The following is a 14,845-nucleotide window of genomic DNA, read 5'->3' on the forward strand; positions in this document are numbered from 1 at the left end:
CAAAGAAGAGCAAAATGTGATCACAGTACAAACGACTCTGGATTTTCAACCATATGGACACTGATAAGAGAACAGACAAGACAGAAGCTATAGGAGGCAGTTATGTTAATATTTTAATATATACCATTTTCCAAACTGTTACATTTTATTTAAATTAATGTTTTCTTGCAAAATATTCATTTATGCTTTCAAAACTTTTTATAAAGGCAAAAATAAATCATTATTTTGGCAAAGGTTTTGAAGTTGATACTGGCAGTATTGAGGTAAAATAAATTGCATTAGCTAAATACATACTTTTAGGAATATTTTTGAGTATAGTGTTAATATATGATTTGTTTTAAAGTCTGAAACTCGAAGGTCAATCAATTTCAAGGGGTTGTAGCTATTACTTGAATACAACAAATAAACAAGTTACTGTTGTCACAAAATACTGCAGAAGTAGTTCTCAGTCATCTCTCATCCAGAGCTGAACTCAACTGATGATTACATAATATTGGGAAAGTATTTCATGTCTTGCATTCAATGCATACACATTGTTTTTTTCAAGTAAAGTAGTTGCAGCAATTCATTTAATCTCATTTTCTCCTTATGTCACTACCTCACCCTCTGCCCTATAAGTAAAACACTGAACTTCGAAGTTTGGCAAAGTGAAGTTCCATGTGAACATACACAGGGAATTAGCAGGTGCCACATTACATTAGTTTTGCTGTTTCCAGGATAAATAGTAGTCAATACATCATACCACAATGTTTATTGAAAAAAAAAATCAGAAGAAAAATACATATTTACTAGTAAAATGACACATGCTATTATATTTTATTGCTTAGTTCACATATTTGAATTAAAAATTTTCTTCTTCCACATCTCAGCTTTCAAAAAATAGGATTTGTTAGCTGGTTGTTATTGAGGGGCAGCACTACTGTCAAGAGCAACCTAGTATACTGTGTATTGATGCCAATACATTAATCATGTGGAATCAAAAAAGGAAACAGGAGTTAAAACTGGCTTTCCTTATGGCTTTTGTGGAAAATTTCAGCTAAACAGTGGTTACTGATATTTAGAAATTCAAGCTAATAGTTCCTTGAAATGTATTATTTAACAGACAAAAGGGTGGGTTATTAACTATACAAAAATACTCAATCCAAAACACCCTTTTGGCAAACCTCTCACTTGCATTAGCTCTACCCATACCCTAGGAATGTTCTAGGAATGTTCTTCTAGTTTTGTTCAAATTTACATTTTTTCTATGAAACTTTATATTGTGCATCTGAGCCTGAGGGGGAAGTAACAGCATCTTTTAACATCTGTGCAAGTCGTTTCTCTTAAAATGAATTCAGCCCTTGATTGAAAAAAAATTTTAAAATATAATGTTCTAAAAATACATTGTCAGTATTTTACAGAGTTTATTAAAAGTGCCATTTATTCATATAAAAAGTCTGAACTAAACTGAAGTCAAAATAAAATGATTTGCAATTCTCCTCATTTTCATAGAAAATCCCCCTATTATTCTCTGAATGTATTTCCAGAAGAACACGTCATCAGCCGACGAGCACCTTCACAGAAAGCTGGTAACGAATTATCCTCTTTCTTCCACGCGGCATCTCTAGGCGGGATTCGCTTTGAGTCTTACGTCAGTGTTCGCTTACTGCTTTGGCTAGCGTGAAGTAAAATAAAACATGGTTAAATATTAAAGTGAGCAAACTACTGCCCAGCAGTAAGCACTTTCAGCAAACAGTTTTTTATTAAAGCCTTCTGCAGTTTGGCAGAATGAACAATTCATACAGACACATTAAATGAACAATTATCTCATGATGCCACTGAGCTCATGTTCAAACTGCCTGTTGCTGGTTATTGCAATTATTTTCTTGATAATTTTCCTGAAGGAAGTGTAGGTTTATTTTTATATATATGTAGATACATATATATACATACACATATATGTATGTATAATTATATAGACATGTGATAGATACATGTTTCTAAGTCAATCTGGAATGGCAGAATGGCTGGGGTAGAACGGCACCTCTGAGGGTCACCTGGTCCAAGCCCCCTGCTCAAGTTTGCTGTCCTGGGCCCATATGGTTGTTTTTCAGGGTTCTTGAGGCCACACCAGGGTACGTTACTTGTATGCAAAGCACTCATGTGACAGTGACAATCAACCAGTATATCCATGGATATAATGGTAGAGCCAAGTGTATTCAGACACAGCAAAGAGGGTAGAATCTCATTCTCAGAAAGATAAACGGAACCAGGAAAAGCAAACAGCTGTTTCCATCAAGCTCTGTAGGGGCTCCTAACGTCTACACACCTTTCTTGATGTAAATTTGCCATTTTTCTCAGGCCTTGTAGAAGGCAAGTCACTGCCCAATTGGGTCTTTCTGGTATGTGTGCTCCCCCCCTCCGCCCAGGTATTTGACTCAGATTAGTGGCAATGAAAACAAAGGTATCACAAGATTAACACTATTTGAGGTATTTAAGGTATTCACCCAAATCAACCCTCTTTCCTACTTCATCTGCGTTTTATCTTTTTGTCCAATATCAGGCAATAAAATCAGGTCAAAGGAAATAAGAGAGGTGAGAATAGTTTCAAAGGGAACTATGGAAGCAAGGGGAGTGTCTTCGCTAGGGACAGGATTTCCTGTTTCAAACAGAGAAAACTCTGAAAATAATCCTGGAAAGAAATGCTACACATTTCTTTATAAGGACAATGAAACTATGATAATTTTAATACTTGCAGTGGCAAAATAACTTAGACACAAAAATAAAGTCTTCTGTTAACACAATTCAATGAAAAACATCAAAGGCAAGAAAAGGTGAAACATGATATTGTAGAACTAAACAGTTACAAAGGGCCAAATTTTCAGCTCACCTCAATTAAGATTCGGCTGATGGTTCATGTGTAAGATACCAGCCTATAAACGAACCCCCTGCTTATACAACTTTGTTGGCACTTTGGATTCTCTTGCACAGCAACTGCGTATGTTGTGTGCAAGCAAAACCGCCTCGCACCCCTACGGCAGCCACCGCAGTGCCAGCACTGGCCAAACCGCTGCTGAAAATCTGGCCCCATGCTAATGAGAGCGCAGAGGTGACTCTTCCCTTCACCACAGTAAGATTACAGAAGCATCTTATCTGTAGAGCGCCAGCAGTTATTTGAAGACTTTTAGCCCACATGTTAGCTCATTAGAAGCACTATTTGCAAGAATAAAAGGTTTCTGAAAAAAACAGATGCATGCGTTCCTCTGGATCTAGTTGAGGTTTAGTAAAAATGCTAAAATTCAGCAAGCCACAGTGAAGGTACAACGGCAAATCAGACATGCCGAGAGCAGTTAGTTCTTACTTTTAAGGTGTTTAAACAAATGTGTAGTGAAATCCATTGCTTAAGGGGGAGTGAGGTGGCTGTGGTACAGAAGGTGAGGGTGCTTTAGGTGGATAAGTCAACTGCTGAGCTAGAAGGGATCACATACAGGAATTAGGCTGCACAATCAAACACTCATTTTACAACAGAGCCACCTTCATTTTCTAACACATGAAGAGGAAACCTGATTAGCAACGCAATGAGGTGTTACACTATTTTAGTTACGTGGAACACAATTTAAACAACATTTCTACTTGCTGGGTTTTTCTATTAGTTGCATAAATTACACTAATAAACATTCCTGTTTTGACGAGAATATGGACAGTTGATCTCACGAGGAATTTTCACTGGAACATTTTAAGGTACACACCACTGATACACCTTAATCCAGCCCTGCTTTTAAAACGGCAGTTCTGAAATAGCTCCTATATTTACTAATACGATTTCAAGATTTCACTGAGCTTTGTACAGGTTTTCAACATTTCCTGTTATATGCCAATGAGCAGAAACAAAAATAATATATAGAAAAATCATCCCCCAAAATTACATATGCATGTAACAATTTGCTTAGTACGGTGCATGATTTAGTAAATACATTTTCAGACCTCAGCTTGAAATTTTAGGATAAAGAATACAACAATTAAAACTATTCTTGTTTATAAAACAGAGTAATGGTGTTAGAAGACAATAATCATAAAACTAAAGAGATTAAAACTCAGTCTTAAATCCTACTTTTACATTTTGGAGGGCCAAAGGTAGACCTATTTCTAAACACGCAATTTAGGAAATGACTTCTTGATACTCCTACACTTGATTTTGATCTTTCAGATTCTTGGCATGATTCCAATTTAGAAGGCTGATATCTTACTAGGAATAGAGGAATTCTAAAATGCTCTTTTACAAGGATTAGATAACTGCATAATTTATTTTAAAATCCATTTATATTATCATAGCAGCTTAACTGTTTCCCTCCCTCCCCGCCCCAATGGGAAAACTTAAGCTTCAGTCTTTTTCATAAGCACATCTTTTTTAAAAATTCTAGTAATTTAGTTTTGGATTTTCAGATATGGTCTGCAACAAGGAACAAATGACAAGCCATGCTTTAAAAATTAAACTAGAAAAATAAAAATGTTGAAGAACCTGTGAAATTATAATAAATGGGAATGTACAATCAGCTGTGCAAAGCATCAAATGATTTTCTTTTTAATCACTTTAGATCATCAGAAAATGGGCCATAACTAAGAAACCTGCATCTTTTCTATGGTTTGTATATTTTCTATCAAAACCAAATTAGGCTGGCTATTTTTCAGAATTCCTTGAAAGGTGTTTCGTTGTTAAAGGAGTACGTAATAATTGAAATCAAGGCAAGACACGTTACAAGAAGTATTTGAGATACAAACATTGCAAAGGAAACTGTGCATGGACATAAAGGTTTGGGCTTCCTTATGGAATCAAGTCCTTGGCTACTATTTGAGGTTTTTTCAAGTGTCTGAGAGAAAAGAGCTAACTACCACAGCTCACAAAGAAAATTACATTAAAAATCCTCTTGCAACGGACTGCAAATTTCTTCAAGCAGCATATAAACACTTCAGAGCCGATACACATTTTAATTCCCTCTTTGGGGAGAACTAAAGAATTAGGAAGCCACGTGAAGGCTGTGTAGCATGGCAGGCACTCCACTCTCCTTGTACTGACAAGATGGAGTAATTTCAAGTATGGGTTGCATTCACCTTGGTTAATCTTAGCTTCGGTGCTACCTTTTTGCAGAAGCAGCCAGAACTCATGTGGCAAAACACTGTGTTGGTTCCCATCTCCTGAAACACCAAGTCCCTCTCCATAACCAGAGCATGTGAGTCCCTGTGACAAGGACCTGACTACCAGAAGTGGGACCAGACTGTCTGCAGAGAAGCCATTTGGATGCACAGATGCCTGAAGGTCCAAAAGGTTACTCCTGAAATGCTTCCAAGATTTTCCAATTCTAGGTGCTTTTCTGTTTGTCAGTCGTTCTATTCTTTCGGTCAATCATTTTATCCCTTCCAGTCAGTTAAATTACCCACAGAACCACTCCAAAATCTCAAGATTCAGATCTTGAAAATGTATTCCATCCCCTTAAAATCACATTCCCCTCAGGTTTAGCTGCCACTACCTCTGTGAGTATCCAGCCACATTCAGTCAACAGTGTGTTACTATAGGTGCATGTTACGCATCTGGATATTGGAATAATCTGTCTTTAACGGGAACGACTTAAGGGCTTCTGTGGCAAGTGCCATCAACTTCAGATGAGGAATGTGCATATTTTTTCTCCATTGTAGTTGAAGTTTTCATTATTTCCATTCTCCACTGGAACAGTGAACGGCGCCAGTTATAAATGGCCAGTCAATCCTCGCTAGAATAGCTGCTACATGTATTACTGTGTGATACAAATCTCTTGACATTTCAACTATAAAGCAATCAAGAGTGAAATTATCACTTTTAGTAACATTTTGCAAAAGATCTATTAATTTCCAGGCATCAAGCAGAATTCGTGCATGGCTGTCTTGCTCTGACCTCTGATCTTGGTCACCAGATGGAAACATGCAAATACCCATTTCAAAATGTCTTTTCAGCTCAAGCTGCAAATCATCACACTCTCATCTCAATCACTGGACCAGGGAATCTTCCTGCTCAAAAAACAATTAAAAATCCCTTTGTCTTGATTTTTTAAAGTCACAGATCAATTAACTTCTTAAAAATTAATATAGAAATACCTCATTTAATATAATGATACGTAACTAATTTAAAATGTTATTTTTTTACTAGTACTAGTAAGAGTAAGTTACCAAGCTCTGAACTTCCTGATCCTACTCTTTTGTCCCCTTCACCTTGTCCATGGGAGGCCAAATACTCAATGCAAATTTTTAGTTTCTCTGAATTTGTTATCTACGCACACTTTTTGCTATTTTGCATATGAATGACTAAAACGCTCTCTTATACCAGGAGTTCAGCACCACCCGCCCCCCAATTTTAGAGGCTAGTAAGAACTAGCTGTTATTTTGTAAATAACTAAGTATTACCTGCTACCTCCTTGCTCCTCTGAGATGCTTCAGAAGCCAAAGCGTATGATATGGTAATGATGCGCTCCTGCTCTTGCAGCTGTGAATCTAAATCAACCGAGTTGTGTTTGTCCTGGGCAACAGTAGGCTGGAGATTGTGCATACTAGTGGGAAAGCGCAAAACAACATTAACATTTGCAAACATCAAGAAGACTCCACCATGCAGATGAGAACAAGCCTGAATTCACACGGCAGTTTTCAGATCTCATCTATCAGCCTCTATATTTTATCGATGATCTTTAAAAGAGAGCTAGATATAGTATGTAAATGACTACAGCATACAAAGACAAATGATGCACACGTTACACATTCAGTCACAACATCTGCATAGCTTTAAGTACATCTGAAAGTCCTTTGTTGTAAATACCCTGTTTACGTGAACGCATTATCAAAATATGGGAGCACGGGCACACCAGCAAGGCAGTTCAATGTAACCTGGTTTCAGCATTAGCAAGACAGCTGTTGTAAATATGGGCTGTCTCGCAGGAAGTTTGTTTCCCAGGTGAGTCTGAAACAAGTGCTCTTCAGAGGGCCCATGCAACCCATTAGTTACTGGGGGTCTTTGAAAGGCCAGTGAGTCTCCAAGAGGATGGAGAGTATTCATTTGTCACTGGGCTGGAAGACCTTCCGCACCCAGAGGAAAAGGCATATAACCTGGTGGTCCTCAGGCACAGGCTCTTTAATTGTCTTCCAGAGAGACAGAAGATACTTGAGGTATTCAAAGTCTTGAAACTGCGTGTTTCGGGTGACTCTACATTAGCTGTAACTAGCCAAAAGTGTTCTCTCAGCATGCCAGCTCTCTGGAGACAACACAAGTTTGTTCTCACGCTGACTTTTCTTCTGGCTTTGGTCAGATCTGTGCCTTTCCTTCCTCTTCACTCTTATCTACAAATTGCTTGGTAAGGACTCACTACTATTTTACGATGCTCTGAACAAGAAAATGGACATACACAAAATCAGTCATTATCTCTTCTCCCTGGTTTTAGAAAGGAGCTTTAAGTATACTACATAAATTCTGTGTGCATTTTCTAAAAGCCACAAAGTACACTTAGATAATTCAATAGGAATCAGACTGTTGTATGAGGTTAGTTCCCAATGTTTAACACCAGCCCTTATACCGGAAAAAACAAACCAAACCAAAAAAACCCCAAGCCAACAACAACCAACCAAACCTGACCTTGATTTAGTAAGAATATTCTTTATCTTCTCTGCTTTACGCTGCCTTGCTGCCAGTTCTTCTGTAGAAAGAGGCTCTTCTGGCTCCAGTTCAACATAGCGTTCTGGAATTGCAACCTTCTCAGGTTTTGACAACTGTGGAAAGCAAGCATCAAGTTTTTAATAACAAAGACTTAAAAAAAATTGATGTAAATTCTCCTCAATAGGAGAACACAGAGAAAAGAATAAAGCATGGGTTTTCGCAGTCAATATATGTACCTGACGCTAAACACTCCCTCTGGATATGAGCTGATGCCCTTTTAACAGTGTCTTTCCGCTCTGATTGATTTTACTTTAGAAGATAGGTCGAACAAATATTAAAGCGGATTACAAAAGAAATCACAGTCAACAGGGAATCTTTCTTCAGCTCAGGCTTAGAGCCCAAAGTAAGACACTACCCAAAGCTTTACAGTAGAAAAAAGCAACCACCACAAGACTGACTGGAAAATGTGAGTTTTTAATGCCATGATATTTATGTCATGCCAGCAAGAACTTCCAACAACTGAAAGGAAATGCCCCCTGAAGTTTTAACCTAGAGCACCATTCTTTTGAGAATGCATAATCTTCTGTGAGCAGCAGAGAAAAAACCAAACCAAACCAACAATAAACCCACAGAAAACAAAACCAAACAAAACCCCACCCCAGCAGTTTGTAATAAACTCAAGAAATTCTTAACTATAAAATCTGAAATCATAGGTGTTCAAAAGTTATCAAGGGAACTGACCCAAAATACCCTAACATTGTGCAATTATAACAATATGTTGCATATACATAATTCTGTAGATTAAAAATGTTAATATGATTGCACAAAAGCTAGCAATGTATTTTTGTTAGATCAGTTTCTTTGTGGGAAATTTTTTCTCCACATAGGAGATCTAAACCACCCAATAAAAATTCAGTTTACAAATGGACTTTTAAAAACCAATGCTTATTATACAGAACAGGCTGCTTTTGAAAAGCACAAACAAAGGATGTGTGAATAAATACAAATAAGTTAAGGGTAACTATTTCTGATTCTCCTCTTTGTATTTTTGTAATACACTGAAGAGGCAATGAGTTTTCAAAACTCGAAGTTTTAAATAAAAAAAAATCCTAAATTTTTCACCAGTGAACTTAGTCCACACTAATTCAATTGCATATGTAAAGTGGCTCAGTAATTCACAGGCAATCATAGGCCCAAAACATACAATACGGTCACTGGCACTCAGAACCACATTCAAATCACAACCTCAAATTTTTATAGTTCTCAGTAAACCCAATGCCAATGCTCTCTGAAAAACCCTCATTTTCCACTATACTTCTTTACCTTCAAATCCAACTCCACTCTATAGCTCTGCAGCTATATACATATGTTCTTTTTTAAAAAAAATATATATGTATCTCCATACTACAACTAATTTAGATCAGCTCATCCTGTCACTTCCAGAGTAACAAACTCAGTTGTCAGGTGAACAGCAGATTTATTTGCCTTAAAGATACAAGCGAGTACATCATCTTATGAGGCACAGAAGTACCTCAGCTACAGAAGCGCTTGCCAGGTGAAAACGATGGGTATCTGAAACAGAAAAGGCCAAGCTGGGTAACCTGAGAAAGAAGCTTTACATTCAGAGCTTCCGACCTGCTTCAGGTACTCTGAAGCAGGACAGAAATGCCTATAAGCAAAATGTTTCCTATCCTAGGACTGGGGTACTGGTCTGGATATATGAAGTGATTGACGTAGCCCTGGAGGCCTTCTGGAAAAAAAATTAATAGCAGAGTGCAACAAGGAAAGGCAATACAATGGAAATATTTTCTGGTTTTGAAGTTTACAAGAGCACTGTGTTTTCTGTAGAAAATATACAAAGATTGATTGAAAGATACATTCATTCACAGAGATCAACAGATAACAGCTCACAGATTCAACTTCACACAAATATCTCTCTGTATACAGCTTTCAGAAGAGTAGAGGTGCTTACTAGTTTAATTATCACGAGTAATTTTACTGAATTTCCATCTACCATGGCATTTTACACAATGCACAGTTCCACTTGCTACATTCTTTCTTTTCCACCAGATGGCTCAATCACATTTCAAACAAATAATTTACTCAGTTACTAGAGCTGAAAAAAGAGATTTAGGGCCCAAAACACCAACTGAGTAATTTGAAAAGCTGACGGGAAAGTGTTTTCTGCTCTGCCCAGGATAAAGCAGTGCTCCCTCTTCTCTACCATGGTTTGCCAGTCAAAATGAAGAGTAGGGTAGCTCTGGGAAACTAACTTTTGCTTCATTGCTGTTTCTTATTTTCAAATACTCTTGTTGTCTTCTCTTTTTTTTTCCAATTTATATTACGTTGCCTCACTTAATCACTTTTTCCTCTATAAAGTCTGAGATGTATATTTCAAACAGTAAAACCAGCTCTTCCATTTCTTCTCTCCACTAAAACACAATGCAAACATGAAACTTAAAGAAATTCTAAGTTTCAGGCCATAAATTTACAGTATCCAAAAGAATAATTTTGGCTCAAACTTCCCGCTAACTTTTGAAAGAAAAGAATTCACTACCTAAAAGTTAGAAAGGTTATCACTTTGAGGCACAGGAGACAAAAAATGATGAGTGTTACCTCTCTGCTGATATCAAAATCATAGTCTTGAGGCTCCAGGTCTGTCTCTGTCACTGCTACCGCCTGAACTTTTAACCATTCATTTTCATTCTTGTCTTCTCCACGAATTGCTCTCTCAAGTAACTGCAAATCAAATTCTTGCTCCCGTTTCCACTGGTAATAGATACAAAACAATTACCAGAATTCAACCATACTGACAAATTCATCATGAATAATGTACATTACTAGTGCTGCAAATGCTATCTTGCTGACAGAATCTACAGAGCAAACCCCTTTACTGACCTGAAAAAAGAAAATGCAACTGTATTTTTTGGACATACAGTTGGGAGATTTGATCTCTAGCTGTACTGTAGGGATTTTTGAGTATTATTTAATTTTGCAGGAAATGTTCAGGAGTATTAAATTCTAACAAATGTAATCATCACAATTTCACATATCCTAATTAACATGGAACTAGCTACACACAAACATCTTTGGAAGCACAGATGTTAATAAAAGTGAATCTACGTGCTGGCAGACTAGTCCCAGCTGATCTAACGGGGCAGGACTGTCTGTAGTCATTTTGAATGACTACACAGAAAGGATATTTCTATTGCAGGTTGAGAATTGCAACTTGAATATTTTATGTATCTTTCTAGAATAATGCCTAGTTATTAAGGATGATAATATTTTACATACTAGCATTAACCTGTGTTGAATTAAAAATATAATAATTTAGTAACTTGGAAGCTCTTCTGACTTTACCAAAAGCAGTATACAGCCACCTGCGAAGATAAAAAGCTTTTCACATTCTGTCTTTAAAAGGTAAATATTTAGCAACAGCAAATGCAGAACGTATTTAAATTAAGCAGCATAATTTTAGAGTTCTCCAATCATTTCATAGTAGCTCCTTTGCAACTACATACAACACAGCTGCATAAAAACTTGTGCTTAAGAACACTAGCAACACTTTTTTGTTCAAAAAATTAAGTTCACTTGCAGCATAATTCCATCCAGCAGATCTCAGAAACTTTACCATGCAGACTTGAAACACAATATTAAAAGTAGTAGGAAAGAATCACTTCAGCTGTATGAGACCCTCACGATCATCAAGTCCAACCATAACCTGACTCTAGCACTAAACCATGTCCCTAAAAACCTCGCCTATGTGCCTTTTAAAGAGAAGGGAAAAAAAGAAAAACACCAACAAAAAAAATCTCCTCAAGCATTTGAGGGTATCATAGGGGAACATGCCATTGTATGTTTCTTAAAAATATCTCTAGCATTTCTGTTACAAATACTTGGATTGTTTTGGTTGAAGTTTGAACACCATATGAAGTCCTTAGACTTCATTATGCTACTTGCATTAATGAATCTAATTGAAACCTATTCATGCACAAGCTCTCAATGTTCACTCAGAAGACAGATATCTTCCATGTATATTTTTAAAAGTTAAATAGTTAAAAGGGAATTATATTTCAAAATTTATATGTTTCTTTACGGAATTCAAAAGAGAAAAAAACATTTTCTCATACGAGTACTCCAAACTCATTCTTCTACTCATATTCAAACCAGGCCTGATTGACATAGTATATTTTAAATACACAGTATCATTTCCAAGTTATTATATATTGGTAAGAAAAACATCAAACCATTCTTATGAAGCAGTATTTTTATTGGCTTTGATGTTGCAACTTTTACATGAAAAAGGCATTGTATATAACAAGTGAATTCATGTCCTGTGATCAATACTTAAAATGTCATACTACATTTGAGAGCTGACCCATTAAAAATTAGAGTTACACAAACAATATATGTTTAAAGCAAATGTTACACACTGAGCAGCACTTCAATTATACATTTAACTGTTTGCCATTTTGGCTGCTAAATAATTGTAATGCTGTAAGTAATTGTGCTATCAAACATGCCTTTTGTGTATTGAAGCCCTACAGGTACAAGAGATGACTCCTACAAAACATTCCTAGGGCTGAAAGATTCTATTTTAACTCTTTACAGCAAGAAAAAGACCAAGATGGCACCCAGATTTATAGATAAAATGTTTGCCGTCAATGTTAATAAGAAGTGTTATGAAAATGTTTAAATTCAACTTGTGTACGCTATGTGAGTCAGGAAGCATAAGCAGCTCAGATTTAGTTATTCTAATTAAAATATGAAAATAACAGTGATGCTATAGTTCTACGCTTCCCAAATATTATGCACTATCTCGAATAGATTTGTGATTGCAAAACAGAAGACAAAATAAATGAATGTCTCCAAGTAGTGCACTCGTATTCACTGAGAAAGTAAATGCAAATAACTGGCTGTAAATTAGTGCTACTAAACAGTGAGAATGAAAGGCTGAATATTATAGGGTTTTTTTAATGCTAGCAATTGACACACGTGTACTAAATGCAATTAAGCCTGGTAAAAATTGAGTAGTCCAGTTAGAAATTTAAAAATAACTACAAAATTCTGCAAATTAAAGACAAGCAAACAAAAAAAAAAGAGGCATTAGGGGTATGATGAGTGACGAATCTAAAAGCAAGAGATCTTGTGCAATGAATTAGGTAAAACAAAGTGATCGTTCTAAAGCTCTAGTGGACCAAATAAAAAAATAAATTAAAAGACCACAGCATAAGTGCAATTACAGTACAATCTTGGTTTAGCACCAAGTGAGCGACTGGGTAACTTCACCAATTAGAATTGCTTTGGTTAGTATCCAAAAGGTATCATTACAAACTTATAATCTGTACAGCATTTAATCTCAGAACGCAACAAAAGTCCTTTTCTTCAGCAGCTTAAATTTGAGCCTTATTAGAATATTCTACATTTTGAGCTTTAAAGAAGAATTTGTATCAATTAAAACATGCTAGCTCTAATCAGCATGATTAGATTTTAAAACTGATTATCTATTTATCATCTCTTTAAAAAAACAAACATCACCTTGGTCTGATAGTACCATGACTATCTTGCAGTCTAATTTATGAATTAATAAGAAAAATACCCATGCTGAGTGAGAACATTCTAAAAGGCCCATTCCATTATGAAGCAGTTTTAAAACTGTACAAGCTTCTTACACTTTTTAAATACAATTCTAATACAAATGACCATCTCTCTGAAATCACTCCAATATACTCACATCTCCACTCAGCACACTAACCGCCGACCAACTTACCTGCCAAACCTCCTACATGTACGTAACTATAGTAAAAAAAGATCATCTGTTGCTCATACTCTCTGAACTCATTTTATACTGTATAACACTTATTTAATTAGACTAGAAGCATCACACACACTCAAGTGAAAGTGCTTGCTAGGAAAAAAATAATCCAAAGGTATTTTTAGTTTAGTCCTTTTAAGGCATATCTAACATACTGAGCCTACGTCTGCAGAAATGGGCCTGATGAAAGACCGAGATGAAACAGACTGCCTTTCTCCTTGGCTAAGAGTTCTCTGGCGTTCACGAACTAATGCCTTCTGATGTCGCTTCATTCTTTCTAGTTGTTCCTCTGCACTCATCTTGCCTCTTTGGTGGTCTCCAGAGTATAAACGTTCCAAGGCACTCTTTGGTCTCTCCTGTAGAAGTCACAAGGCACAGAAAACATATGTTGTATTTATTACTTTATAAGAAGTATACAAAAAATTAACTCTTTCCCCTACCTTATCACTAAATTAACATTATTTCGTTCTATTATTTTCTATTATTTTGTATACTTCAACTCTCTATTTTCTATTAGTACTGCTGATTTTTGGTACAAGACCTTGTTTTATAAAACAATTTCAAATGCAGTAAGTTGCCTGTCTGCTTCCTGATTCATTTAAGTGAGTGAAAAATTGCAGATTTTATGGGATCACAGCCGCTGGGTCCTCTGACATGCTACCACAATCCCACTTCCTGCTATGCAAAATATATTCTGGGCTTCAATATTTTGAACGGTTCAGATATTTGCCTTCTGATGTTTGTTTAAAACTTACCTTGGACCTATCCCTTCGAAGTGTTGCATATGACGCAATGGTAGAAGATTGATGCAATCTGGAAGTTGATCCAGATAAACCTTTATAAGAAGGAAGAGAATGCTTTAAAACCAAATGACAGAATAAAATGAAGACAAGTGTCAGATATTTTCTTAAATTATGATGCTTTTCCTGTGATATTCTGGACTCTTTTTCAGCTCATGTTTCATATTTTGCAGTTCAGAAGATCAGGAGGGGCATGAAATCTCATTTCAGCCAAAAGTAATGTGTTTTAGGTCACTATTGATCAAAATCCAGAAGTATCTACAATAACTTAGAAGGTTATATTAAATGAGCTATGGGGTGAACTCAGAAGTACAACAGTACATAGGTTGTACAAATATAATCTATGAAGAAAAATCAAACCTTAACATTCCCAGTTAGAAAGGAAAGAAAAAAAGAAGAGAAAGGCTAAGAAATTAAATGCTTTTCCCCAAGTATCTTCTCTATCTTAATTTGTGAAACAGTTCCAGGACTGCAGTACAGCAGGGATGCAGTGTCAAGGGGCACTGTATTCTTATTCTTTGTTGCTTTTATTTCAATGGCAATGTCTTTAAAAAAAAATAGTTGAATTTGTAAAAGATCACA

The 14,845-nt window shown here is 36.2% G+C and overlaps 1 protein-coding gene across 14 annotated transcripts in view; it reads right to left on the reverse strand.

Annotated features, from left to right (window-relative positions):
- Nucleotides 1-95: 95 nt before the first annotated feature.
- PLEKHA7 (pleckstrin homology domain containing A7) overlaps nucleotides 96-14,845 on the reverse strand; it is a 156,488-nt gene continuing 141,738 nt past the window's right edge. For 13 of the 14 annotated variants that reach the window (XM_065838381.2, XM_071808939.1, XM_071808940.1 and 10 more), the window contains 7 exons: nucleotides 14,219-14,298; nucleotides 13,619-13,819; nucleotides 10,265-10,417; nucleotides 7,628-7,761; nucleotides 6,412-6,554; nucleotides 3,341-3,449; nucleotides 96-1,654 (listed from right to left, as the gene is read on the reverse strand). In XM_065838381.2, the coding sequence (XP_065694453.1) occupies nucleotides 3,352-3,449; nucleotides 6,412-6,554; nucleotides 7,628-7,761; nucleotides 10,265-10,417; nucleotides 13,619-13,819; nucleotides 14,219-14,298 (809 nt within the window). In that variant the 3' untranslated portion in view covers nucleotides 96-1,654; nucleotides 3,341-3,351. The remainder of the gene's footprint in view (nucleotides 1,655-3,340; nucleotides 3,450-6,411; nucleotides 6,555-7,627; nucleotides 7,762-10,264; nucleotides 10,418-13,618; nucleotides 13,820-14,218; nucleotides 14,299-14,845) is intronic. The other variant, XM_065838380.2, reaches the window with a different exon arrangement.

Source organism: Patagioenas fasciata, chromosome 5 (assembly GCF_037038585.1).
Source record: "Patagioenas fasciata isolate bPatFas1 chromosome 5, bPatFas1.hap1, whole genome shotgun sequence".
Lineage (NCBI taxonomy): Eukaryota > Metazoa > Chordata > Aves > Columbiformes > Columbidae > Patagioenas > Patagioenas fasciata.